At 44.8% G+C, this 24,593-nt stretch overlaps 4 protein-coding genes across 4 annotated transcripts; 2 read left to right on the top strand and 2 right to left on the bottom strand.

Annotated features, from left to right (window-relative positions):
* Positions 1 to 100: 100 nt before the first annotated feature.
* On the top strand, positions 101 to 2,283 carry LOC105701439 (skin secretory protein xP2). Its single transcript, XM_012428179.1, has 2 exons — positions 101 to 226; positions 937 to 2,283. Exons 1-2 carry the CDS (start codon positions 215 to 217, stop codon positions 1,753 to 1,755), a joined length of 831 nt encoding a protein of 276 aa, XP_012283602.1. The 5' UTR covers positions 101 to 214; the 3' UTR covers positions 1,756 to 2,283.
* A 3,151-nt stretch (positions 2,284 to 5,434) lies between these two features.
* Positions 5,435 to 9,962, top strand: LOC105701429 (calphotin). The gene is given in 5 exon segments (XM_012428164.1): positions 5,435 to 5,472; positions 5,795 to 6,346; positions 8,106 to 8,162; positions 9,246 to 9,686; positions 9,689 to 9,962. Coding segments are annotated over 5 exon segments (1,158 nt in total). The 5' UTR covers positions 5,435 to 5,460; the 3' UTR covers positions 9,785 to 9,962.
* Positions 9,963 to 18,574: 8,612 nt separating this feature from the next.
* LOC105701441 (cuticle protein 21) lies at positions 18,575 to 20,244 on the bottom strand. Its single transcript, XM_012428180.1, has 3 exons — positions 20,188 to 20,244; positions 19,548 to 19,849; positions 18,575 to 19,154 (listed from the first exon to the last, which is right to left on the bottom strand). Exons 1-3 carry the CDS (start codon positions 20,197 to 20,199, stop codon positions 18,785 to 18,787), a joined length of 684 nt encoding a protein of 227 aa, XP_012283603.1. The 5' UTR covers positions 20,200 to 20,244; the 3' UTR covers positions 18,575 to 18,784.
* A 1,131-nt stretch (positions 20,245 to 21,375) lies between these two features.
* On the bottom strand, positions 21,376 to 24,362 carry LOC105701428. The gene is made up of 7 exons (XM_023433270.1): positions 24,351 to 24,362; positions 23,583 to 23,945; positions 22,927 to 23,192; positions 22,111 to 22,363; positions 21,840 to 21,908; positions 21,614 to 21,755; positions 21,376 to 21,526 (listed from the first exon to the last, which is right to left on the bottom strand). Exons 1-7 carry the CDS (start codon positions 24,360 to 24,362, stop codon positions 21,438 to 21,440), a joined length of 1,194 nt encoding a protein of 397 aa, XP_023289038.1. The 3' UTR covers positions 21,376 to 21,437.
* Between the last annotated feature and the right edge of the window lie 231 nt (positions 24,363 to 24,593).

The following is a 24,593-nucleotide window of genomic DNA, read 5'->3' as shown; positions in this document are numbered from 1 at the left end:
AATATGAAGAAACATAAGTGCGTTAGTACACGGTACATAGTACATAGTACATAGTACATAGTTATGAGGAGGTCACCGGTCCTGGCTGGTGGGGCGCGGGTGCAAGGAGTCGCCGCTATTGGTTATTGGACCTCGGCGGCGCATCCCGAGTATAAAAGCCCGAGCATCTCACCCCAGGGCATCAGTGTTCTCGCCGATCCTCTCGCTAACGAACATGACTTTCAAGGTAAGCATGTCGGCTTTAAGTTAGGGCCCGAGGAGCGACGTCACCCAAAATGGTCCTAAATCAATCGGTGCAGGGTGGGGTTCAAACGCCACCGTTTGCGGGGCTCTTGAAGGTGACGGCTTCCTTTTTGTGGGTTCCCCTCATTTCTACGGGGTTTGTTGACGATGCACTTGCTCGCAGTCTTGTGAGCTGCCTTTGTGGGGTTTGCGTTCCCGAGTTTGGAAATCTGGGGCAGTTCGGTTCGCCGCGATTCTGGAACTGGTCGGGCCGGCTTAATTCGTTCGCTGCTTGGAACGCTTTCTCTGCCTGACGAATCTCCGGGTCCAGGTAAACGCGAATCCTGGGATGAGTCATATCGCGAAGTTTACTCCGTATTTAATCCAAGATTCCACATCCCAGGAAGTGAAACTGGCCTCCTGGCCCAAGTAGAAACTGGCTCTGTAAATTGCTCCGTAAATCTCCAAAATCATGTTACACTTTTCTTGCATGAAAAATGTTTAAATTCAAATAAGCTGCAGCCGAAACTTAGCCGAAGACAAATTTATTCCCGCGCATGAGCATACGCGACTCCGTAGAGATTAAGTTATGATCAATCGTAGCGATTTGCGACCCGCGCAAGTAAATCTAGTTCCGTCCGTTCAGGGCAAATCAGGGAACCCTAACCCCCTTGTCGAGCCATAAAACTACGCCTAGCATTTAATAATTTCCAGTTGATCGCGATTTTGGGCCTGGTGGCCTTGGCCCACGGAGCGGTGGTCCCAGTGGCCCCGGCAGCAATCTCAGCAATCGCCGCCCCCGCGGTCGCAATTCCCGCCAAAGTGGAAGACTTCGACGCAGCCCCCCAGTACAGTTTCGCCTATGACGTCCAGGACGCCCTTACGGGAGACTCGAAGGCCCAGTACGAGACCAGGAACGGCGACTTGGTCCAGGGCAGCTACAGTCTGATCGAGGCCGACGGGACCAGAAGGATCGTCGACTACACCGCGGATCCCATCAACGGCTTCAACGCGGTGGTGAGCCGGGAGCCCGTCCTGGCAGCTATCGCGGCTCCTGCGGTTCCAGTCGCACCCGCGGCCGCAGTCCCGGCTGCACCCGCCGGAACCGTTCCAGCGATTCCTTCCAGTGGACCCGACTCGGACGTGGAGGTGGTCGAGGCCAGGTCCGGACCCTTGACCTCCCAGGCGCAGGGGCAGGCTCAGAACCAAGCCCAGGCTAGGTACCAGGCTCAGAATCAGGCGCAGAGCCAGGCTCAATCTCAAGCTCAGAGCCAGAGCAGATTCGGCTCCCCTGCACCTGCACCTGCCAGGAGTGGAAACTTCGCCGCCTCGTCGCAACCTGCGGTCCCTGCTGCGGAATTCCGCCAAGCGGCGCCCGTCGGCGGTCTCGCCGCTGCCCCTGCTCCTGCCGCCCTGACCTACCCTGCCTACCCTGGCTACCCTGCTTACCCTGCCTATAGCGCCGCCTACTCCTCGCCCTTCGCATATGCCGCTCCCGTTGGCGGTCTCACCTATGCAAATGCCATTTTTTAAACCTTCCCTCGAAACTTCTTCGGAATACCTTTGTAAAATACCAATAAACGTTTTGTAAGCCCATGTTAATGCAGGAGTCGATGGAGGCTTCTTGTTACTTACCGTTAAGCCGAAATTTAGGGCACTGTTGATTTTTATCGTTTATGTTTTTGAAAAAGGGAATCATGGGGAAACTGCATACGTCTTTGTTAAAAGTTGTGAATGCGGAATGTTCTGAAATTTCAATTTATAGGGTATGAAATCGGGTGATAGAAGCGGCAGCGTATGTTCTCGTTTTAAAAGCTGTTTGATTAGCTCCTCTTTGAGATTCGACTTCGCCCGATTGATTTACCTTGTTATTTGCAGTTAGTTATATCGCCCAAGCTTTATTCGAATGAGTCAACAATGTAGGTTTGTACAAAACATACATATCCTTTCGCGATGTACAGAAATATAGACAAGCAAAAAGGACGATCGTCATCTAAGCATATTTCTTTACATTTACAAAAATAAATTGGACGTTATAATTCGTTATGCACGACTTTATAAAAATCACCCAGAATACCTTAAATACTAATCTAATCGTTGTTGGGTCCATCGACTACCTGCACTTACATATACAAACGTAAGATTGCATTTTTTCATGTTCGCAAAAATCTCGACATCCCCTGGACCGATTTTTACGTGTATTTTATACATGCATTCCTTATGATCTCGCGAGAGAGACTTGGTTTTTTTTCAATTCGTCACATAAGAAAAACTCATTGACGAATTGAAATGTAAATTAATTCTGTAATTTCTCTCGTCGTCCCGCGGAAAAGTCCACATTTTCTTATGACATGTAAGAAAAGGCGAGCATCATTTATATCCTTGCCCTCTACAAGGAAAACATCGAATCGAATACATCTAGAATTATTAAGTTAAAAGAAGTGCTATAAGGTATCGTTTGGTAGTAATCAATTCTCAGATGTAAACGTTTACTCGTTTCGGAGTGAATATGACGCAAAACTGATTGCAAACTGCGTCGCAAACCGCGCCGGCGCCATTTTGAGGTTAACGGAGTCTAGAATTGCGCAGCCCATTGGTCCTAATCTGAATTCCATTCGCGCGGCGATGTGTCTTTACCTTTTGGCAAACTTATGCAACTCGTCAAAGGTATTACGCTGCACGAATGTTACGAAGTCGATTATTGGGTGGGGCTCGTCAAAACAATGGAAAAAGACCGTTATATCAGTGGAATAACAAATTAACGACGCGACTCTGGGAACGGCTGAAATACTTTCTTTTTGGTTTGAGTCGGGTTTCGAGCTGACATTACATTAACGTACACTGGCGGTCATGAATGACTTACAGGTGTACATGGTGGGACATCTAAATCCACGAAAACGTTGGGCGGGTACGCGCTAATTATCTCATTCAAAATTCTACCTTGCAGGTAGTTCGCGGATCGGTGCCATCATTAGGGGATGGCACCGTTACAAACGTTATGTAACGGTTATATTAATGTCACGTATTTGGTGGATTGTTGCCGTTGAAGAGGGATGTCTCACGGAATTTCCAGCGAGTAGCAGGAGAATCCTTACCTTGGATTTTGCATGGAGCAACCAGGTGATGGCCGGATACTCTACGAGGTCTCAACATGAAGAAACGAGAGAAGGAGCCGACGACAAGACTGGACAATTTGTTAATATTCTTTTAAACGAGCTCAAAAATGTATGTAATTGCGGTACCTGAGGTATAATAAACTGTAAAATAATTAATGTAATAAAGGAACATTAAGCGATAACAATGAGTACGTTTAATTAGAAGAGTGTGTCTAGCAAACCCTCTAATCGCCTATTCCTGATCCTTGAAATTCACTCGTTGATCTAAGGCACGAAACTCGGTGCACCCTTCTCGGTTGTCCTATGATCCTGTTAGAAATCGGAAATTTCAACCCCTAAAGTTTTTGCCCTGGAGAATTCTATACCACCTCCTCGATTGTTCTATGTTCCTGTTACAAATCGCCAGAGGTGGAATAGGATCATAGGACAACCGAAGAGGGTGTATCAAATCGCTTCAAATTAATAAGCATTTTTAAAATTCGATATAAAAAGTGAACTTTCAAAGGGGTGAGGAGCTTCCTTAAAGTCCCCGTATTCCCGTGGTAAAGTTTGAAACGACTCGGAAACGAAAGGGAATTCCACGATTTGAAATTTCGCGAAACGCGAGGACGCCATGTCGAATGTCGCGAAATCGGCACGAAGCACTCGATATTCCGCAAATGCTCGACGTAAATCGTGGCGGGATTGCAATTTTCTTCGGAAAACATCGTAACGGGTCACGCCTTGAGTGACATAAGTCAGGGTCTCCTCGATTGGAAAAGCGTCGAGCGATTTGCATTCGCGGGTTGCGAAAATTTCCCTTCCTTCGAATCGGGTCTTTCCTCACCTCTCTAATGGCATTTTTATTTACGAAGAGCTTCGATTTTCCCGTATCGTGGTAAATCTTCGAGTTCGGGATTTCTGCAAACGTGAAGAAAATGGCGCCGTAGAGGAGCGAAAGTCACCCCAAAGGGTCAACGACAACGGCGCCGAGGTTTCGTCAACAAAGTCGAGGGTGGCAAACTCGAGAGCGATTAATCGAGTTCTAAGGCCTCGACGTGACGCAACTCTCGGGCGTATTACGTGAAAAAAGTCGGAGAAGGTGACACGCCTAGACCTTCTCGGGTTACGATATCGCGCGATTGGAAGTCCAAGACAAGTCGATTGCAAAGGTCGACCTCACTCCCAAAAAAGGCCGACTTTTTCCTTTCCCACCGATCGACGCCGAGTTCTAGATCATTCGCCGGTTAAGGTCAAGTAGAGACCGAGTTTTCACGGTCGCGCTTGTTTATGCGCAACGCCGCGCCCCGGCGTTTCACTCTCGACCGGAGTTGCAGAAATCGAAGCCAAATGCCAGGAATTCCCGTCTAGATGCTGGAAAGGTATCCCGGGTTAAGGGGACGTCTCCTTCGTCATGCCTTTCTTCGAACTGGGTGTACCGAATCACTTCAAACCTCGCGATATGAGTGTAGAGGCTATCAAAAATTCCAGCTTTTAAAAAATTAAATTCTAGGAGGGTCAGGACCTTCTTTGGAGTCTCCATATTCCCGTGGGAAAATTTGAAACGATTCGGTATCTCCGAGAGAAAAGTTTGACGAAGGGATGCCACTTTCGCGTCCCCTTATAACCCTTTCGGCGCTAAGCGCTTTTGGCGTACGGGCGAATTTCATCAGGGCGTGCAAGCGATATCGGGCCAAAAGTCGGACGTACTTATGGCTCCATCCCGTTGATAGGGTTAAAAAATCGGCGATTACTGCGCCGTATTCGCGACCGGGCAATGCGTACATTGTCCATCCAAGCAAGACGGTCGATTTGAGCCGTCTCGCAAGGAAAGGGCCGATCGCGATAATCCCTCGATGAGAAAATACCGAGAAAGCTCATCCCGTTGCTGGTATTCCAGTCAGCGAGAGCAACAATCAATCGCGGCCGCTCCGGATTGAATTTCGGGGCATTGGTATGCGAACTCCTCGACTCGTCCTACTTGAAATACTAATGTAATTGCTCAACGATCGAGCTACGTCGCGGATCCTCCCGGGCGATGTGCGACTAAACGTCGGGAGTGGGACAATAGTATATAATCCTCATCGAGTCCTGATAGCGACATCAGTTCATCGATAGCGGTTTACTGGCATCAACGATCGCAATGGTTTACAAGGTATCCTTCGTCTACTTCAATAATTGGGTCTATTCGTCTTGGGAAGATTCGCATCGTGGTGAAATTTTCTTTGCATCCGAACGAGTTCGCATGAAAAATTTCGCATCGCTGCGAAGTCCCGTCATTGGTTAACGTAACGTAAAATCAATCGAAATTGTCGATTTCGTATGCGAAAGTTGACGGGACGGACTCCGGTCCTCGACAACGATCTTGTAACGCCCTAACTCTCGAATCGAGCCGTCGAAAAATTGGAAGAGATTCCCGAACGGCGCTTTCCGGGGGCTAGAAGCGTCTTTTCTCTTAACACCGTATCCCCCGACAGGGCATCGTCGTCCTCCTCGGCCTGGCCACCCTGGGGCTCGGCGGCGTGGTGCAGCCGGGAGCTCGGGTCCTCGAGAAGATCGAGGACTTCGACGCAGCTCCGCGGTACAGCTTCGCCTACGACGTCCAGGATTCCATAACCGGCGACTCCAAGGCGCAGTACGAGACGCGAAATGGCGACGTGGTCCAGGGCAGCTACAGCCTGATCGAGGCGGACGGCACCAGGAGGATCGTCGACTACACGGCGGACCCCGTCAACGGGTTCAACGCGGTCGTCAACAGGGAACCCGCCGTGGCCGTGGCTCCGGTGGTCGCCAAAGCCGCGGTCGCGGCTGCTCCCGTGCTCCCCAGGGTCGTCGCCGCAGCTCCCATCGCCTACGCCAGGACCTACGTTGCCGCCCCTGCCCCTCCACCTGCGCTCAGGGCGGTCGCCACTCCGGTTGGCTTCCCGAGGGTCGCCAAAATCGTCAACCCCGTTGTCGCACCTGCACCTGCACCCGCGATCGCCAGACTCGCCGCTCCCCTGACTTACGCCGCTGCTGGATACGCTTTCTGATTTCCTCCTGTATCTCGTTACTTGTGAATTTCTCGCAAATGAAGATGTTTTTCAACGTTGAGTTCGAGTTTAAGGGACCTTTCCTGATTTCTTGAGAGGGTGGAAAGACGTCGGAGAAAATAACGATAATGGAAACGTACATTTGGAACAATGGATACCGCGAACCACCATTTTATCGGTGTTCGTATGAAAAAGAAATTTTAAACGTTTCAAATTTCACGGGATCGTTTTTATAAACGACATGTTCGCGTTCTAACGATTGCAACGATCCGGGACAACTCGGTTCCTCTTTGCCGGCATTTTCGTGCCACCTTACATTAATTAACGTGGTTTTTCGCTCCTTGCGTTAGAATGGCACTTTTCCATCGGGAGCCCCGACCGGTTCTTTTTACCGGGTCGGTTGCACATCGGCTCGAATCGATACATCAAGTTCAATTACGCAGTTGGGTTCTCTTTGCCGGGAGGAGTTACGTCACCGGTTAGGGTCTCGTCCCGTTTACGAAAGAACAATGCTCGCGTACGTAATCGGGACGACCTTCGAGTACGTGCCGAGCCTGGACAATGAGTTCGCAGTCTACTCTGAAATCCACCTACGAGACTCTCGCTTTCTTTCTCGACTGCGCTCTCCTTCTCGGGAATCGACCATTTCCGACTTTACGAACTCGAAAACTTTACAAATTCGCGATTTTGGACAATTTTCAATAGCTTATGAGTTTCCGTAAAACGTTTTACGATGAACGTTCGAGATCTACGGCGAAGAACTACGTTAGAGTTGGCTCAACTTTCTATGCCCAAATATTAAGGTCGCTACGGTGTAGAATATTTTGGGAGGGTGTTGGCTAAGAGCAGAGGGAGTTTAAATTTATTCCGATTTAACGAGTTATCGGAAAAAGATCCCTTGGATTCCATTTTAATCGGACGTGGAAACTCTTCTAATCTGCCGAGCATAGACTCCGTGAACCGCAAGTAGTGAAACTCGTGCTTAGGGCGGACATTCGCGTTCCAGATCATTCCACGGTTGCACTTGCAAGTTAGTCGCGTAATTATTGCCGAAATGATGCGTAAAGTATCCTTGTAGGCGGGTAATATACATATTACGACACCTATTTCAATTATTTAACAATGACGGATACTTTGCTCGTCGGAATCTATGAATCGCAACTAGTAAAAGTCGAGCTTAAGGCGAACCCGTGTTTGGAACGGCTGTTAAAATTCTTTGCACCTTGCGAAGTTCACTGAAATACATAAATTAAAAAATATCTAACAAATGAACAAAATGTTCTCACACGCTTGAATGTTTAAAAAACTTGCGTAGAGATATTTTCAAGATTGTTTCTAAAAAATAAAATTTCCCGGGTGTCGGGACCTTCCTTACGGTCTACGCATTTACGTGATAAATTTTGAAACGATTCGGGGCACCAGGTTGGAAAAAAGTCCTCTTTGACGGCACTTTCACGTCACCTTAAGCCCGCCGCTTAGCGGAAAGTCGAAAAGGCAAATGGCAAATTTGGCGGAGTTAAAACGTAAATCGGGCCTGACATAACTCGAGACCCGTTTCGTCAGATCTCTCGGCTTCTCCCGATGCAGGCCAGGAATAAGTGGAGCAACCAAGAGGTCCTCTCCTCGTCGGTGGCGCGGAAGGCGATCTCGAGCGCCGCCACCGGAGGAGAGGGAAAACCGCGGATCCGGGTTTTCGGCACTCGGCCGAACGTTGTGAAATTCTCCTCGCTAACGCCTCGCTCTGGCCCTATATAAGTCTAGCCCCGGCCACGACCGGCATCAGTCAACTTCCAGACACGACATGGCATTCAAGGTGAGTGCATTCTGCCCACGGATTCGCTTCCCGAATTCGTTAAGGCGAGCTCGTAACGCCGTGACGTCCGCGCTTCCTCTCTCTCTCGTTTTATTGCCTTATTATACCGGATTTTTCGACGCGGAAAAGAATCAAATAACCCAAAAGAAATTCTCTCCGCGTCTTTATAGTTTCTAACCGTTGCATTTGCTTGCCAAGATCAAATTCTCGAATTCTTATGTTGGATTTTTCAACGCGGAGTGGAGTCACATAATCCAAAAGGATTTTCGTTCGGGATTTAACGTTCTTTTTAACATTTCGTTTGGCTTTCAAGATCGAATTCCCACATTTTTTAAGGCGAGGTCGTAACGCCGTGATTCCGTAAAGAAGCGAGGGAAAGTCCAATTGCACGGGATTCCGATTTTTTTACACAATTTTTACGCGCTCTTCGAAATTGATGTTTGAATTTATTGGAAAGCCTGGAAAATACCGAGACGTAAAGTATCTGCTTTTTGCGACCTCTTGTTAATTATTAACTTTCGCTGCAAACCGTGGCGTCAAACGCGGTGCCTGGGTCAATTGTTCTTATCCGGTGAAGCGGGGAACTCGTTTCAGGACGAATTCTAAATTCTCTCGTAACTTTGCAATACCTCGGCCAGTCGCATGTAATAACCTATTCGGATGCGAACGAACCATTTTACCGACCAATACCGATAATTCGCAATTATTCCCCACCGCATATGAAAATTAAGGGGACGCAAAAGTGGCATCCGGGGACTCGATCGTTTTAAACTTAACAACACTAACGTGGAGACTGTAAGGAAGGTCTCGACACCTATGAAATTTCTTTTAAAAAATTTTTTTATACATATTTTAAGAATTGCTTATAAAAATGAAACGTCACGAGTGTCAGGACCTTCCTTGTAGCCTCCACGTTCGCATTGTCTAGGACAAAACGATTCGGTGCCCCCGGCCCGGAGAAAAGTTGGACGATTAATCTCCCGGATGGCACTTTCGCATCCCCTTAATGAAATTCATAAAACTTATAAAAAAACCTCGAAGAAGCTAGAGAAAAAAAAAATCTACAAACCCCACGTTCTCCAGTTCGTAGCCCTCTGCGCCCTGGTGGCAGCTGCAAGTGCAGGAATCATCCCTACGGCTCCATTGGCGTACCACGCCCAGGCTCCATTGGCGTACGCCGTCCCCGCCGCGAAAGCCGTGGACGCGGACTACGACCCCCATCCGCAGTACAGCTACGCCTATGACGTGCACGACAGCCTGACCGGCGACGTCAAGAACCAGCACGAGACGCGCGACGGCGACGTCGTCCAGGGCAGCTACTCCCTGATCGAGGCCGACGGCACCAGACGCACCGTCGACTACACCGCCGACTCCGTCAACGGATTCAACGCCGTCGTCCACAAGGAGCCGGCGACGGTCGCCGTCAAGACCCTGGCCGCCCCCATTGCTCACGCCGAGCCGGTGCACTACGTGGCCAACGCCGCCCCCGTGGCGCATCATCTTGCCTATGCGGCCCCCGCTGCGGCCCACTACTACGAAGCGCAGCCGGCGCAGCACTACTCCTACGCTTCGCCCGTCTACGCCTACCATCATTAAGTGCAAAACCGTTGCACCTGCGATAAGGAGGAACCGATACAGATGCAGGGTACAGGACCCTTTCAACATATGGCCGAAATTCATCAAAGCGTGCAGGCGACATTGGACCAAACGTCGGACACCTTTCGGCGCCTCCAGGAGCCGAAGGGTTAAGGGGATGTGAAAGTGACATTCGAAAGATAAATCGTTCGTGAAACTTCTCTAGGAACCGGGGGTACCGAATCGTTTTAAACTATAGGAAGTGAATATGGAGACCGTAAGGAAGGTCCTGACCCGCGTAAAATTTCATTCTTCAGAATAAATATCGAAGATATAAAGAAATTTTTAAACAACTTGACATTTCATGGAGGTCGGAACCTTTCTTGGAGTTCTTATATTTATATCGTGAAGTTTGAAACGATTCGGTACCTCCAGTTTGGGGAAAAGTTTCATAAACGAGGTCGCTGTTCCGTCACCTCGAAGATGACGATAGCGTGAGCTGTCGAAGCTCTTCGGGGCGTCGGGAGGCTTGGATCGGCACCCTGCAGTTCCACATCATGCGGTTCAGGGGAAAGCTGGGATACCCAAGAAAAATGCAGCCCGATGGGTGTCAATGGGTCCTGGGGCACCGTTGATCGTTTTCGACCCTACCGATGCATCTCGACCTATCGAAGACCGAGGGACAGCTCTTGCGAGACCGCAGCTGCATCCACGTGTGATATCACCCCGATCTTCGGTGCACCCGACGCAGGACGTCATCCCCAGGCAAAATATACCCTTCTTCGACTTGAAAATTAACCAGGGACGCCAAGATCTAGTGCCGGTGACCCTAGCAACAGCCAAGACTAAAGATGGGACAAGTGCACGGTAACTGATTTTTTTTTTTTTTTTGTAACGGTGCCGATGGATCCAACCACTCTCCTCGGAAATTCTGAATCTCGGCAACCCATCGGATACCACGTCCACGTCAACGTGCACCTGCCGTTACCAATTGTGTCCAAACTAGTCTCAATAATTCCTGCGTCACTGTTATCATATACGTCGTATACTTTCCTATGTGTAATCGTCAACCATGTTGAAAGATCATTGTCAGCTACGAGAATTCCGTTCTACGTACATGTTATAATCCTTGCAACTTTAACCATCAACTGCAGCTGCTGTATCTGTACCGCGATTGATTTATTGAGACTCGTTGACGCCATCTTGATGTCCCTGGTTATTGTTGATATCGAATTTTTAAAATAGAGCATCTTGTTGTCGCAGGTGTAAGGTCTGTCGTATTGTTCATATCGATTTTTTATACGCGTTGCATAGCTGTTGGATATGTATCTAACAATATGTACATTAAAAGTGTAGGGAAATATGCACATTGCTACGTCTTCTTTTTACAGAGATGTCCGGATAGGAAAATGTACTTATCCATCATTTAATGAGAAGTTATGCAATTTTTTATAGTAAATGTTTGCATGCTATCGTAGCTCGCACGATTCAATTAAAAAATGGTGTAATGTCGGTAGATTCCATAGTTGACGAAACTGGACTGAAAATATCGCTAACGAAAATGTGAAATGGTTTACGGATTATTGCGTTTGTACATGTTTTTTCTACGACTGAAATGATTACTCTGTAAATAATAATAATATAAATGTATGAAATGACTTTTCTTCCAAACAACGGTCAACGATCAATGCCCTCCACTTTTTTCTCTAAACAATTTATTCGGCTCTGCTTTATGAAAACATGAAATTAGGTTAAAAAGAACTATAGACACCTTGAATAAATATCGCGTTGAATAAATTAGAGAACAAAGTATTGTTCATTAATTGTTCGACGACTGGCTTTGCAAATTACAACCGTGGGTGTATTTTCAAAATGATGTTCGGTTTGTTATTACCATATTGGGGAGTGCTGATATTATGACTTTTTCGATCGGTGATATATTCTCCATAATCAATATTTCCTTATTGATAAGAAAATTAACGCAGCGAGAATCAACAATGGCGAAGTGCAAGTAGACATTCCGGTGTTACAATAATCCGTATCGCAAATGAAAAGGTTGAAAGTCGAAGCTTGTCCTTTTGGTGCCATACAGCCACGTCGAATGATACTTGTTCCATTTCCTGTTAAACAATTGGAATCGTTGTTACCATTTTTCGAATCGCCAAATTTAACCTCCCAAAAAGAAGTAACCGTTGAGTAATCGGAATATCGATCACGTATTGTAATGGTATCACCTCTAATCTGTATTAACGTCATTTTACACATTCTTAAACTCGTCTAATCGGGCTCTTTAACCAATTATTGTTTGATTTTCAAATCGAATCCTTACTGAGATAAAATATTTCCTTGGAGCAGTCGAAAAATACGTCAGTTTTATGATAGAGAAGATACAATTCGTGGCTACAGACAAGGTGTGGATTTTCCGGATCGAAGGGTTCTATACATTTTGGTGTTCCATGTGCGCCACATAAATAACACGATAATGCAATTCCTGGGAAAAAAAATTAATTAAATTAAATTCGTCATGCGTTGAAAATCAGAGGGCAGTGCATACTAAATCTAATTAATCTAAGTAACGATTACTTGGCGGTGAAATTTCGATAATATTATATATATTACGAAGATCGAGAATATTAGAAGTCGACTACCTAAACAATTAAGAATTAATTTAACGTAAAAGTTAATGGCTCGTTCATTTTAGACTCATTTCTCTTACCGTGTACAACCAACCCCGTAAGAACTAATAGAACTTTCATAATTAATGTGAAAGTAGTCTTATAATTAGTTAACCTCTTCGTTTAGTTGTGAGAAATTATTATAGAGCCACTCCGGTATAACAATTAAAAATATCATGTGATGGTAAACCACTGCGCACCGTTAAGCGGTATATTTTTACAAAGTCTGCTTCGTTGCGATTTTAGTTTATTAATTTAACGAATCTTCCGAGACTGTCGAAAGGGACAAACATAACCTCCATTGTCTTAAAACAAAAGTGTATCTCCGCGATTCGTCAAAATGTTTTTTTACAATTTAAGGACTGATGATAGTTTCGACTAAGTTTGGTCAATTATTATTATCTGCCATTATGGATCATTTTTTAAAGAAGCGCTTAAACAATTTTACCACATACTAAGGATGCATTATTTTACAAAAGAATATTAATTGATCCGTCATTTGCAATGGCTAATTCTAAAATGAAATGGGCGAACATAAAAAAACCTGAAATTTTACTTTCAATACAACATTATGCAAAGCAACTCCAACGTCGGTAACCATTATCGGCAATAATTTAAGCTTTATTATAATTACCACCACTAATTAAGATACATTAAACTGATCGTTCATAACTTTCTATTTTTACTGAAATATTGAAAAGTTGGAAGAAAAAGGTATAAACAAATTGGCGGTTTTTCCAATTTTCACTGGTCAATGAACAAAGTTATTGTCGCTGTTATCATGAAACCTTTCTGTTAATGAAATAATTAAACTTGAAATAACTGACGTCTAGTCTGGAGTTAACTATTCCGGTAGAAAGTATACATTACTATTGAAATTACAAGGGAGGAAATAAGAACCGCTATTTTGACAAGGTGAGTGGAAGAATTGTTGCAAAAATCTTCCATGCAACCATGACTGTCACCATAAAGCATCACTTCCTCCCACTCGCATCCTCGATAAACCGACACGCGTCCGTCGACTGTAAAAAAGAGTTTTGGCAAACGTCATTTACAAAGGAAACTGCAAACTTTAGGACAAATTCTCATTACGGTTTCACCCAACAATGAGAGAAGATCATTTTAGCGGAATTAAGGTGATACGAAGGGGGCAATCGTTCTTCTTTAGTTTAGTAAACGTGAGAGGTCTCACCGTAATGTACCAGTTCTTTGTGACAATAGATGCTTTTGCTTCCACGAGATAAATGAGTACTATGCGAGCAGGTTTTAATTCCGCCTTTTTCAGGGTCGAAGGGGTCGCTGCAATTATTTATCATGCACATGTAGCACTTTAGGGATGCAACTGGAAAGCGATAGGAAAATTAAATTAATTGCTCCTTATTGTACTTTATCTAAACCTTAAAAGTAATCGAGTCTAAGTCAAAATTATTTTATGCTTTAATTAAATTCATCGATGCCGACGAAACATTCAGTACGCGTAGACGAGTCTCATGAAAAATTTAAAATGGGACAACATTAAAAACAAGGGAATCATTTTTCTCTCCGTTGTTTAGCATGTTTCATGTTAATTATTTATTTAAAACGTTACCATAATCAATGAATACTAAATTGATGAGGAGCAGCATCGGGTATTTCATTTTTGCTTTTCGAAATTTTGCCAAATTAATGGCATCCAAAAATTCTACACCTTAGAACAGGTTATGTTCGTTCATTTAAATCGCGATCAGCAAGACTTAATGATTACAACATGATAATTTTGAGGGTTCTTCTTATATAATTATCCCAGTGATTCAATCATCACATTTAATTCCGTTTTGAGATATAATTATAAACGTTAATGGAAACCTAAGTTTGGTTTTATCGTTACGTCAATCTCGAGGATGCTCGAGGAAAGGAGAGAAAAACAGAAGAAGAGACGAAAATGTAGAAAATGTCCATTCCACTGAAATTCCATTGGTAGAATACTTCCGGTCTTTCGTTGAAATAGCATATTAAGTTTCAATAACGTTTCGTGGTGAATATGAAACATTCTCTTAGGACGCCATTTTTTTTTACCATTCTCAGTTGAAATAAACATTCCGTGACCAGTGAAGACAGAGAGTGCAAATACATATCCAAATTTTCTGTATTTACTCATACTTAAGATATCGAATACCCTTAATTATCCGTGCATGTCACGCGATGCCTCGCATAACCTCAAACGATCGAAGAGAGAGAAAGAAAGAAAGAAAAGACCGTCCAGTCTTGTCGGACGCCATTTAGTGATCGGTTGATAAATAAATCACGAGGCACGCGATTTCTCGGAGGTTAATTTCGTATGGAAAGCCACGGGTTTCTTTTTCTTCCCGAGAGGAGCGGTAACTCAATGGCGGACCCGACGGTCAGAAATTCATAATTTCGGGAGAGGGAAGAGAGGCCAATGACGAAACTGGGCGTTTGGCAATGCGTACTTTCCTTCTCGCGACAAGTATTACGAGTATTACGAGTATTGCCAGTATTACGAGTATCTGGAGTAACTCGAGTGTCCCGGCAAAGGGACGAGAAATGCTCCATCTGGAGCAGCTCTCGAAAAACCGTCGTAATGATCTTTCCGCACGGTCAATGGGCCCCGTGTATCGAGGTTATGTAACGCGGAGGTAAACACTACCGAGGGAAAAAAAGACGGGGGGATAAAAGTCGAAATTCGGGCTCCGCGCGCGCCGTTGCGCAAGATGGCGGCGCGGCCGGCGCGGCGTCCTTCCGCCGTTGCTTAGGCTTACTTATTCGACTTCCTAATCCGAAGGTTTCGTTCAATTGCCCCTCTCAAACGTGACTCGTTACGTTACCGGGCCCGTTTCATAATTTCCTGGTTTTGGGCGACCGAATAGTTTAGTTAAAAGCGTTTTCAGGAAGAAGAGAGAACATCGAAATCGAAACAACGTTTATCTTGGGTTCGTATTAAAATTGTCTGCAGTGTACCCTGCACGAGGCGTGAAATTTACGATATTAAAAACGTACGAGAGAGGTTAAGCATTACGTAAAATGAATTCCGACAAATGATTTTTTCTCGAGTTAATCGCGGATTAAACGAGGAAGGAGAAAGAGTATCGAAATTGAAAGGACATTTATCTCGGTTTCGTATTGAAGGTGTCTGCACTTTCCAGAGGCGTCGATCTTGCGATTTTAAAGACGGACGAGCGCGTCGAGAATTACGTAATCCCGACAGACGGCGCGCAATGAAAGTGAATATTAATCCGTAATGTACGCCCACCCTTCTTGTTCCAGAGTTTAATCCCATATCGGGATTAAACTCGTTTCTTCGCGACGATGTATATCTCCAGGGATATGACAATATATCCACGGGTAGCCATAAGACGCGCCTACTTCTTCATTTATTATTCTTCCATCTCATCTTCATATATTTTGCAACAATTCCCGTTGTCACCGTATACATCTGCATGGGGTGCATGTACCCTGGCGGTCATGTATGACCTGAAGCAACCAAGTGATGGCCGGATCATCTACGAGGTCTCAACCTGAAGAAACGAGAGAAGGAGCCGACGACAAGACTGAACAATTTGTTAATATTCTTTTAAACGAGCTCAAAAATGTATGTAATTGAGGTACCTGAGGTATAATAAACTGTAAAATAATTATTGTAATAAAGGAACTTATTGAGCGATAACAATGAGTACGTTTAATTAGAAGAGCGTGTCTAGCAAACCCTCTAATCGCCTATTCCTGATCCTTGAAAATCACTCGTAGATCTAAGATACGAAACTCGGTGCCACCTCCTCGGTTGTCCTATAATCCTGTTAGAAATCAGAAATTTCAACCCCTAAAATTTTTGCCCAGGAGAACTCCGTGCCACCTCCTCGGTTGTCCTATGATCCTGTTAGAAATCGCCAGAGATGGAATAGGATCATAGGACAACCGAGGAGGTGGTATAGAGTTTCTCCCGGGCAAACATTTAAGGGTTGAAATTTCCGATTTCTAACAGGAACATAGGACAACCGAGGAGGTGGCACGGAGTTTCTCCCGAGCAACAATTTTAGGGGTCGAAATTTCTCATTTGTAACAGGATCATAGGACAACCGAGGAGGTGGCACAGATTTTCTCCCGAGCAAAAATTTTAGGGGAGATTTTCTATTTCTAACAGGAACATAGGATAACCGAGGAGGTGGCACGAAACTCGATGCCACCTCCTCGGTTGTCCTATGATCCTGTTCCACCTCTGGCGATTTGTAACAGGAACATAGAACAACCGAGGAGGTGGCACGGAATTATCCCGGGCAAAAATTTTAGGGGTTGAAAATTCCGATTTCTAACAGGATCATAGGACAACCGAGGAGGTGGCACCTTATATCTACAGGTGATTTTCAAGGATCAGGAATAGGCGATTAGAGGGTTTGCTGGACATGCTGGTCTAATTAAACGTACTCATTGTTATCGTTCAATAACTTGCTTTATTACATTAATTATTTTACAGTTGATTATACATCAGGTACCGCAAGTACATAAATTTTCGAGCTCGTTTTTTACGTTACGTTTACGTTACCGCCCCCAGGCTGCGTCATGTGCACGAGGAAGTCGTTCATGACTGCCAGTTTACACGTAATAAGCTACTTGTATTTATTATCGAACCCGTTGAATTCATTGCTTCCCATAAAAGTCTCGGTTTCAGATTATTTAACGGAAAAGAGCGAGCCGCCATCTTGAAATTCTCGGATAAAAGAGGAGACACCTAATTAAAATGTCTTCGTTAATTCTATTCGAACAAAATGAGATTTCCCGATCAAAGTTCAGAAATGCGTTTATTTCGCTTTCTAAGAGACTTCTGTTTTAATCTCGAAAATCGTTGGGAATCTACGTCGATGAATCGAATAAAAAAAACTCGAGATTCCGTAAATCCCCCAACAGGTTTCTCACCATCTCCGGTAATCTCCCTAGAATCTCCCTAGAATCTCCTGGAATTATCTCTCCATCCGGGCTGGCTTTGGATATCCCACTTTACATCTCGCTTCCCCGTAATTCCGACTTTGGATGTGCATTCCAAAGTGGGATCCGATCCCGGGACATACACGGAAGCGTTCGCCATTTTTATCCACTCTGTTGGGCCTCTTGGAAATGCGCAAACCACGATTATGTACCCTATTCTTAAACTTCCAAAACTTAAATAACATTGTACATATATTTAGCAAATTACGTTCATTGCCCACAAGAAATTGTTTGGAATAAATTTCTTCCGAGTGGATAAAATTCGTCAAGTGTGTTTTTTACCTCTTCCTTAAGCAATCCATTTTATTGGATTTTATTTGATTGAAATAATTACTCTTTGAATGAAGAAAATATCTCTCCGGTCCCATGAAAATGTCTTATCTCGTAGGGTTTTGTCGTGACTTGGGGCGATTCTCTCGGTATCCGGTTTTGCACCTCCCTTTCCCGTAACGTGCATTCCTCCGCAGGATTCGATCTCGGGACACACGCGGAAGCGAGGTGCGATATTTATCGGCGGAATCCTCGGAAAATATACGGACGTTGCCGGGAACACGGTATCGCCATTTCCGAGTTCTGCGAACCTGGCCGGTACTTGCAACTAGTCGGTGATAAATCTCGCGATTATCAGGAAACTCGGTAGAGTTTCGCGCCAAATACGTTTAAAAAAGCATCGAATACTTATCGCCAAAATTCGGCACATCAATTCGATAAATGTTTATTTCTCTATTAAGAGAACTTATCACGGACTCGTTTACTTTACTCGAGAAATTGCCCAAAGGGCCGAAATGTAATAAAAGCGAAGGACTAATTAAGGAGATGTGAAAGTGGCATTCGAGGAGTCAATTCTTCATGAAACTTTTTTACGAACTGGGGGTACCAATTCGTTTCAAACTTTAAGCCGCCCGAATATAAGGGCTTTAAAGAAGGTCCTGACACTCATGAAATTTCATTTTTTATACAAAATGTTCTGAACTATAAACAAATTGAAATTCCGTGAGGATCGGAACCTTCCTTAAGATCTACATATTCACGTTAGGAAGTTTGAAACGATTCGATACATCCGGTTCGGAGAAAAGTGTCATAAACGAGGCCTCTTTCGCATCACCTTAACGTGTAAGTGCGATCTCTCCCATTTTTTACCTTAAAAATATATAAAATGTACTCGTAGATTTTCCTATTCGCGGTAGAGGTTACGTTTGAACTATACGGAGTATTAACGGGAAGGAAATAACGGTAAGAGGCTTATTAAATACACGTTTATAAAAATTCGAGGTACGACCGCGTCACACCGTCGAGAACTATGATACAGTCTAGCCAAAGTATGGGTGAAGAGACGCAATGGCGTCTCCACCCGTTCGTGTCATGGTTGTACCCGGAAGATGATTTTTTCAGAATTTAGTGAGAGTAGGAGAACAGTGGCGTGGAGTAGCTGACGTGGGCGACGTAAGACAGAGGGCCTCCGATTTTGGCGACGGGTTCCGCGTAGTGCAGTGGCGTCGCAATCTTGGCCGCGGGGGCGGCGTAGGCGAGGGGCGCGGCAAACTTGGCAACAGGGGCGGCATAAGTCACTGGCGTCGCAATCTTCGTCACGGGGGCAGCATAAGCGACGGGAGCGGCGTATTTTGCAACGGGGGCGGCGTAGCTCAATGGCGCCGCATACTTCGCGACGGGGGCTGCGTACGCCACTGGGGCGGCGATCTTCGTGGCTTCCTTACGGATCACGGCGTTGAATCCGTTTTGGGGATCGGCGGTGTAGTCGACGATTCTGGAAAAGAGAAACGGAGAGTGTGAGGAACATCGTATAGTTTTTGGAACGGCCGCGAGGGGCGCGCCGGTCCAGAGATGTGGAAACGTTACTTAACGTTCGGGAAGTGTTTCCTTTTTCTCGTGTATCGACGTGGCAATTATTTCAACTTTACGACTATTCGTGAATTCGACGATGGCACCATTTTTCGTAGAGTTCGGTAACGATCACACGGAAAACAATGACAAGTTCTTTTAAAACGTCCTATTGTCTACACTTACGCAACAAGAGTCAAAACGAACACGAGGACACGTAATGGCAACCTACGAATCGCTGTCTGCACCATTTTCTCAACTCGATTCCGTAACAAAAGGTTCCACTTCGGGGTTTTAGGGTACTTTAGGCGGTCCTAACCTGCGAGAGCCGTCGGGCTCGACCAGCGAATAGGATCCCTCGACGACGTCGCCGTTGCGGCTCTCATGCTGGCTCTTGAAGTCGCCGGTCAGAGAATCCTGCACGTCATAGGCGTAGCTGTACTGGGGGTTCGGGTCGTAGTCCGGGTCCACGCTCTTGGTCAACACTGCCTTCGCTACCGGCGCCGCTGCGTACGCCAGTGGCGTAGGGTAGGCCTGCTGGTACGTTGGCTGGTACGTTGCCTGGTACGCCGGCAGAAGCCCGGCGTTCGCGGCTGTTACCACGGCGGCGAAGACTACGAACTGTACAAACGCGAACTTAGCATTTAAAAACTGTCGGAATTATAATTTTACCGCGATTCAAATAATGCAATAGAATTAATGTTTAGAAGTTTACACCACCTCTCGGTAAACGTCAAATAGGAATATCAACGTATTGAAAAAAACGTATGAAATTTACGCGCAATACCAAATCGAGGTAAATATCCCAGAACGTGGTCAGAAATATAAAGTAAGAGAAAGGACGATCAAAACGAGCAGAAGAGCATCCGGGGCATAAATGAAAACCAAGGAGGAGAAGAAGAGAAATAAACGTTATGCGAGAAGAGTAGAGTTTCGGAAAATAAAATCGTGGAGATTACCTTGGACACCATTTTGTGAGGTTAAGTTCTCGCGGTGGTTTGGTCGAGGTTTGGTCGAGGTACTGAATACTGAACAAGGGTGGAGCCGATATTTATACTTGGCGAGCGCATCGCGTCGCGTCGCGTCGCATCGAATTCAATCGGATGGCGGTCGCTCGTGACGTAACACGGGGCGCCCCTCCGCGGCGTCTCCGAAATGCACTCCTTCGGTCCCCGTGCACTTTCGGTGCAGACTCCACCTTTCGGTGTTACCGGTATCTGGAAGATACGGCTCGCTTTCACCGAATAAACTGGGGCTGCTTCGACCGGCCGGGCCCACGCCGGCTTTTTCGAAACAACGTCCTCCGCTCTTAATGGCCATCTCGACATGGGTGATATCGAACGGCATACAAAACCTATCCAAACTAGGTGCACCGAATTCTTGAAAACTTCGACGCGCGATCGCGGGTCCCAAAATACGATGCTTTTGCAATTTCAATTTAAACTAATTTTTCTTTACTTATCCCAGACCAGGACCGGGGCTAGTATTTCGTTTGTTTAGGGAGCGAAATCTACGTTGTTCGTTCTCCGTTGAATTCTCAGATATCTGGAACGCGTAATGCACTTTCACCCAAAAACTGGAGCCGTCCGAGCCGGGCTCAATTTGCATCGTTTCGCTCTTTCGGATACATTATACGTACTTGGCTCGGGACTCTACCGCGTATCTCCGGCATTAAGATGCTCTTGCGAAATAGCGTTCCCGGCATTTCGATCCATTATTCGGATTCCGACTTTTATCATAGCGATACCGATCTTTCGTAGAACTCCGAGAAAAATGTACTTGGCGCGAGACGCTGCCAGACCTTGGGCGTTGGATGGCCGACTTATATTATAGGGCCAAAGATCCAATTATTCCGACGTTACAAAAAAGACTACCGAATGTCCCTGAAGGTGCTCCTCGCTTTCGCTTAAAAAATTGGAATCGTTATAATTGGACGCCCTGAAATTGTTCCAACGTTAAGAAAAAGAACTCTACGTTGCAACGACCACTGCCGAATGTCCCGAAGGTGTTCCCTACTTTCACTTATAAAATTGGGGTTGTTTTAATTGGAAGAACCTGCATCGCCCCGGGTCTTTCCGAATTCGGTGCACTTTGTCTTGCACCGCCCTGCATGTAACGCTCTTAATTGCAGACTTTTATCACCTTCGTTCATTTATCGTACGTGTTTTATTACATTTCTAGGAGTTTTTCGATTCAATTACTCGTGACGCTATCGTTTTTGGTTTCCGTCTCCGAAGCTGATTGTGGACCTCCCATTTGTATCAGAAGTACCAGATAAGTCGTTACAGTTGCAACGAACTGAAATAGAAAATTATTCGTTAGGAAAATATGATTAAAAGTTAAGTAAACGAGTAAATGTTTCTTCTACATCGCTGAAATAAACACCGATTACAATTCTTTCCGTTCTTCCTCGTAATTTCTCACTTTTGCAATTCACCTGTTGAACGAGTTGAAAATCCACCGTGAAAAAACCACCAGCGGTGAAGACCAACGGATTTTGTCTCAATTGAAGTGAAAATTGCTCGACCTGCATTGCCAAATTGTGATACAATTTGTTGATCGCTTTCTAGGCAAATTAATAAATCGAGTTTATCGATAAACCTTACTTTACCTCCTCTTTTACGGCGGAGTCCTCCACGGAGCTGCTAATTGCGAAAATTAACATACTTGCTTTTCTCGCCTGAAATTATTGCCAACAATTAAATTCACGTACAACTTCCGTTTATGATGTAAAAATGATCAGGGACTAAGTGACGGTTCAACAAATTTATCTACGGTATAAAGACATAAGATCGGCACACGCTTAATCTTTTAACCGGTCATTGATTCCGAAGAAACGATACAATAATACAAAACATTGCAGTTTTGAGGACAATGCTCACCTCGGAAGTGACCGTTGCACACTCGCGGCAAATCAGGAAGAATTTTGTTCCAAAATACAAAGCCCAAGATATGTACAGAATGGCTTGCTCGACGAAGTCTCTTATGCCGATATTCCTCGATATTAGCAATGTAAATATACTGTACAACAATGTTGTCAAGATAACAAAGTGACCCGTCATCGATATCGCGAGTTGCAGGCCAAAAATGGAACACAGAGCCCGCGAGATTCTACACAATTCCAAATGAAGATGTCTGAAAGAGATACATAGTTTCGTACATCCGACAGGTTAGACAACACGGAAACGTCTACCTGATAATCGGCAAGAGATGTCTCACTCTCGCCACTTCTGCACCGTGCGTCGTTTCTACCCTGATTATGGAAATTCTCATCCCCGAGTCCCTCAAAATCCTCCAGGACCTTTTCGGCTGTTCGTTCAATTTGCTCAGTTCAAGTAACAAATTGTTCAATCGGGTGAATCGAGTCCCTATAATGCTATAAAACGGTATCGAAGAATAAGTAGGGCGTTGTTGAAAATATTCACCAACTTCCCTCACATTTAAGGAGTATCAAACGTCAGAATATTTATACAATTTCCCTACAAACTGGGTACACCGAATTATTTGAAACTTCAGCACGCGAATGTGGAGGCCCTAGAGAAGACCGTATTGCTCGTGAAATTTCATTTTTATAGACAATTTTTTAATTTTTCATTTAAAAATGGAATTTCACGATGGAATGGGAGGACATTTGATAATACGCGTAAGAATTTGTATATAAGGTATAAAACGGTACAAGTGCATATTTTTGAACTTACCGAACGAAGGTCGTGAAGTGGAGATCCGCAGCCCCCAGTACGTGACTGGGATGATGGAGGATGAATATTAATATCCACGCGTCCAGCAAGCTGACGTTGAACAGGGTCCAGGATATCTCGCAGAATATCAGGAAAACGATGGCGAAGATGCCTATGAGCACTCTTGCCAGGCACATGACAAAAATGCGTCGCCAGTCTTCCTCCATTCCCAGCTGCTCGATCGTCTCGTCCACCAAAACGAGTCTGATGAAGCACTTCCTGAATTTCTGCAAAAAAGATTAGAGCATTCCCAAGATAACTGGTCCCAAAAATGCCTTTGTCAATTTCAAGTCCAGGGGAAAACGGCTGTACCGAGAAAAAGAAATTAATCGCACCTTTGAACAATACCAAAGAAATATTTTCACTATTTGAAGAATTTTACTGGAATAAATTGGATGCAACATCTCTTCGGAATTATGACGATTTATTTCAGCTTATTCGAGTCGAAAAATTATTCTTTTAATTAAGAAACAATGAATTTTCTTTTCTCGGCGTGATACGTTTAGCTTCCGCAAGAATAATCGCACCGGTGGCGAAAATGTTTGCGATTGTATCGTTAAAATTGTCATGGAATTAAAGATACGTGAAAAACAGACTTTTTGCTAACTTTTACGTACTCTGGTTCCATATAACCCGAGTAAGGTAGCGACCACTGCTATGGCGACGTTGATGACGTTGACGATGAGGAAGAACCGCCCTTCCGGGTTCAACATCAGCTGAGAGTGATACACCGGCATCCAGAAGTAGAGGATGAGGAAATAGATGAGCCAAAGAGCAAGCGCATAAAAAATGCTGAAAATCTTCCAGGGTCGACCGAAGGGGTACTCGAAAATCCCCACGCCGAAAACCCATATGCAAATAGCGGCCGGAAGCACGGCGCCTCTCAAGGTTTTTGGACTCCAGTTTAGGATCCTTTTGTATCCCGTGGTGATTCGCCTTCCGGCATGCCTCCAAGATTTTGGCATTGGCTTCGACTTTTTCTACAAAATATAACCGCATGAAAATGTAAAATTCGTTTGCTATCTGCGATCGAATACGTCAAAATGTCAGATTCGGCAAACAAAACTTATTTAAACCAACGAAACAATTGTTTCTTGCAATTATATATAATTTAGGCAACTATATACGTGTGTTTCGGTGAAGCAATCTTTTTTCTCAGTGTAGGAAAAATTCTAATATGTAAACTTTCAATTGAAAATGAGGTGGAACGAATATGTCGAGACTTCATGAGAATTTGCACGAGTCTCGCGCCAAATTCATGGCCGCAGCGACCGAGTTTATTTACGCGCGACGAAAGACTACAAATTTCTGAAAACTAGAATCGTTGATTGGTCTTAATTTATACGTAGTTCCGTATGCACGATTCATTTTTTGATCAAACTTACCGATTCCGTCATCGTTTGTCGAGAAATGTGGTCCGAACCGAACAAGGTTCCGAAATGTCGCAATTTCTCGTTACATGAGGCCGAATGAATTGTCCCCCAAGGTTCATAATTATTGCCCGTCTCTTGCGGTCTGAAATTTTAATACGTCGTCCAAAATTTACAACCGCGAGTTAAATTTGTACGCGCAATAAAACTCGAGTGCAGAAAGTCACGGAAGCACTGAGAGCGTTCGTGTTTCCGACA

Source organism: Orussus abietinus, unplaced genomic scaffold (genome assembly GCF_000612105.2).
Source record: "Orussus abietinus isolate OABI.00-Male unplaced genomic scaffold, Oabi_2.0 scaffold89, whole genome shotgun sequence".
NCBI lineage: Eukaryota > Metazoa > Arthropoda > Insecta > Hymenoptera > Orussidae > Orussus > Orussus abietinus.
The sequence above is the reverse complement of the archived record's forward strand: the minus strand, read 5'-3'. Positions and strand labels throughout refer to the sequence as shown.

Excerpts from the sequence above, each read along its gene's own strand:
- LOC105701428 (XM_023433270.1), bottom strand. Across the intron at positions 23,193-23,582 it reads TCGGGTTATATGGAACCAGA|AAATTCAGGAAGTGCTTCAT; the intron begins GTACGTAAAAGT and ends TCTTTTTTGCAG. Across the intron at positions 21,527-21,613 it reads AACGGAAAGAATTGTAATCG|TTCGTTGCAACTGTAACGAC; the intron begins GTGTTTATTTCA and ends TTTCTATTTCAG.
- LOC105701441 (XM_012428180.1), bottom strand. Across the intron at positions 19,155-19,547 it reads GAGCCCGACGGCTCTCGCAG|AATCGTCGACTACACCGCCG; the intron begins GTTAGGACCGCC and ends TCTCTTTTCCAG.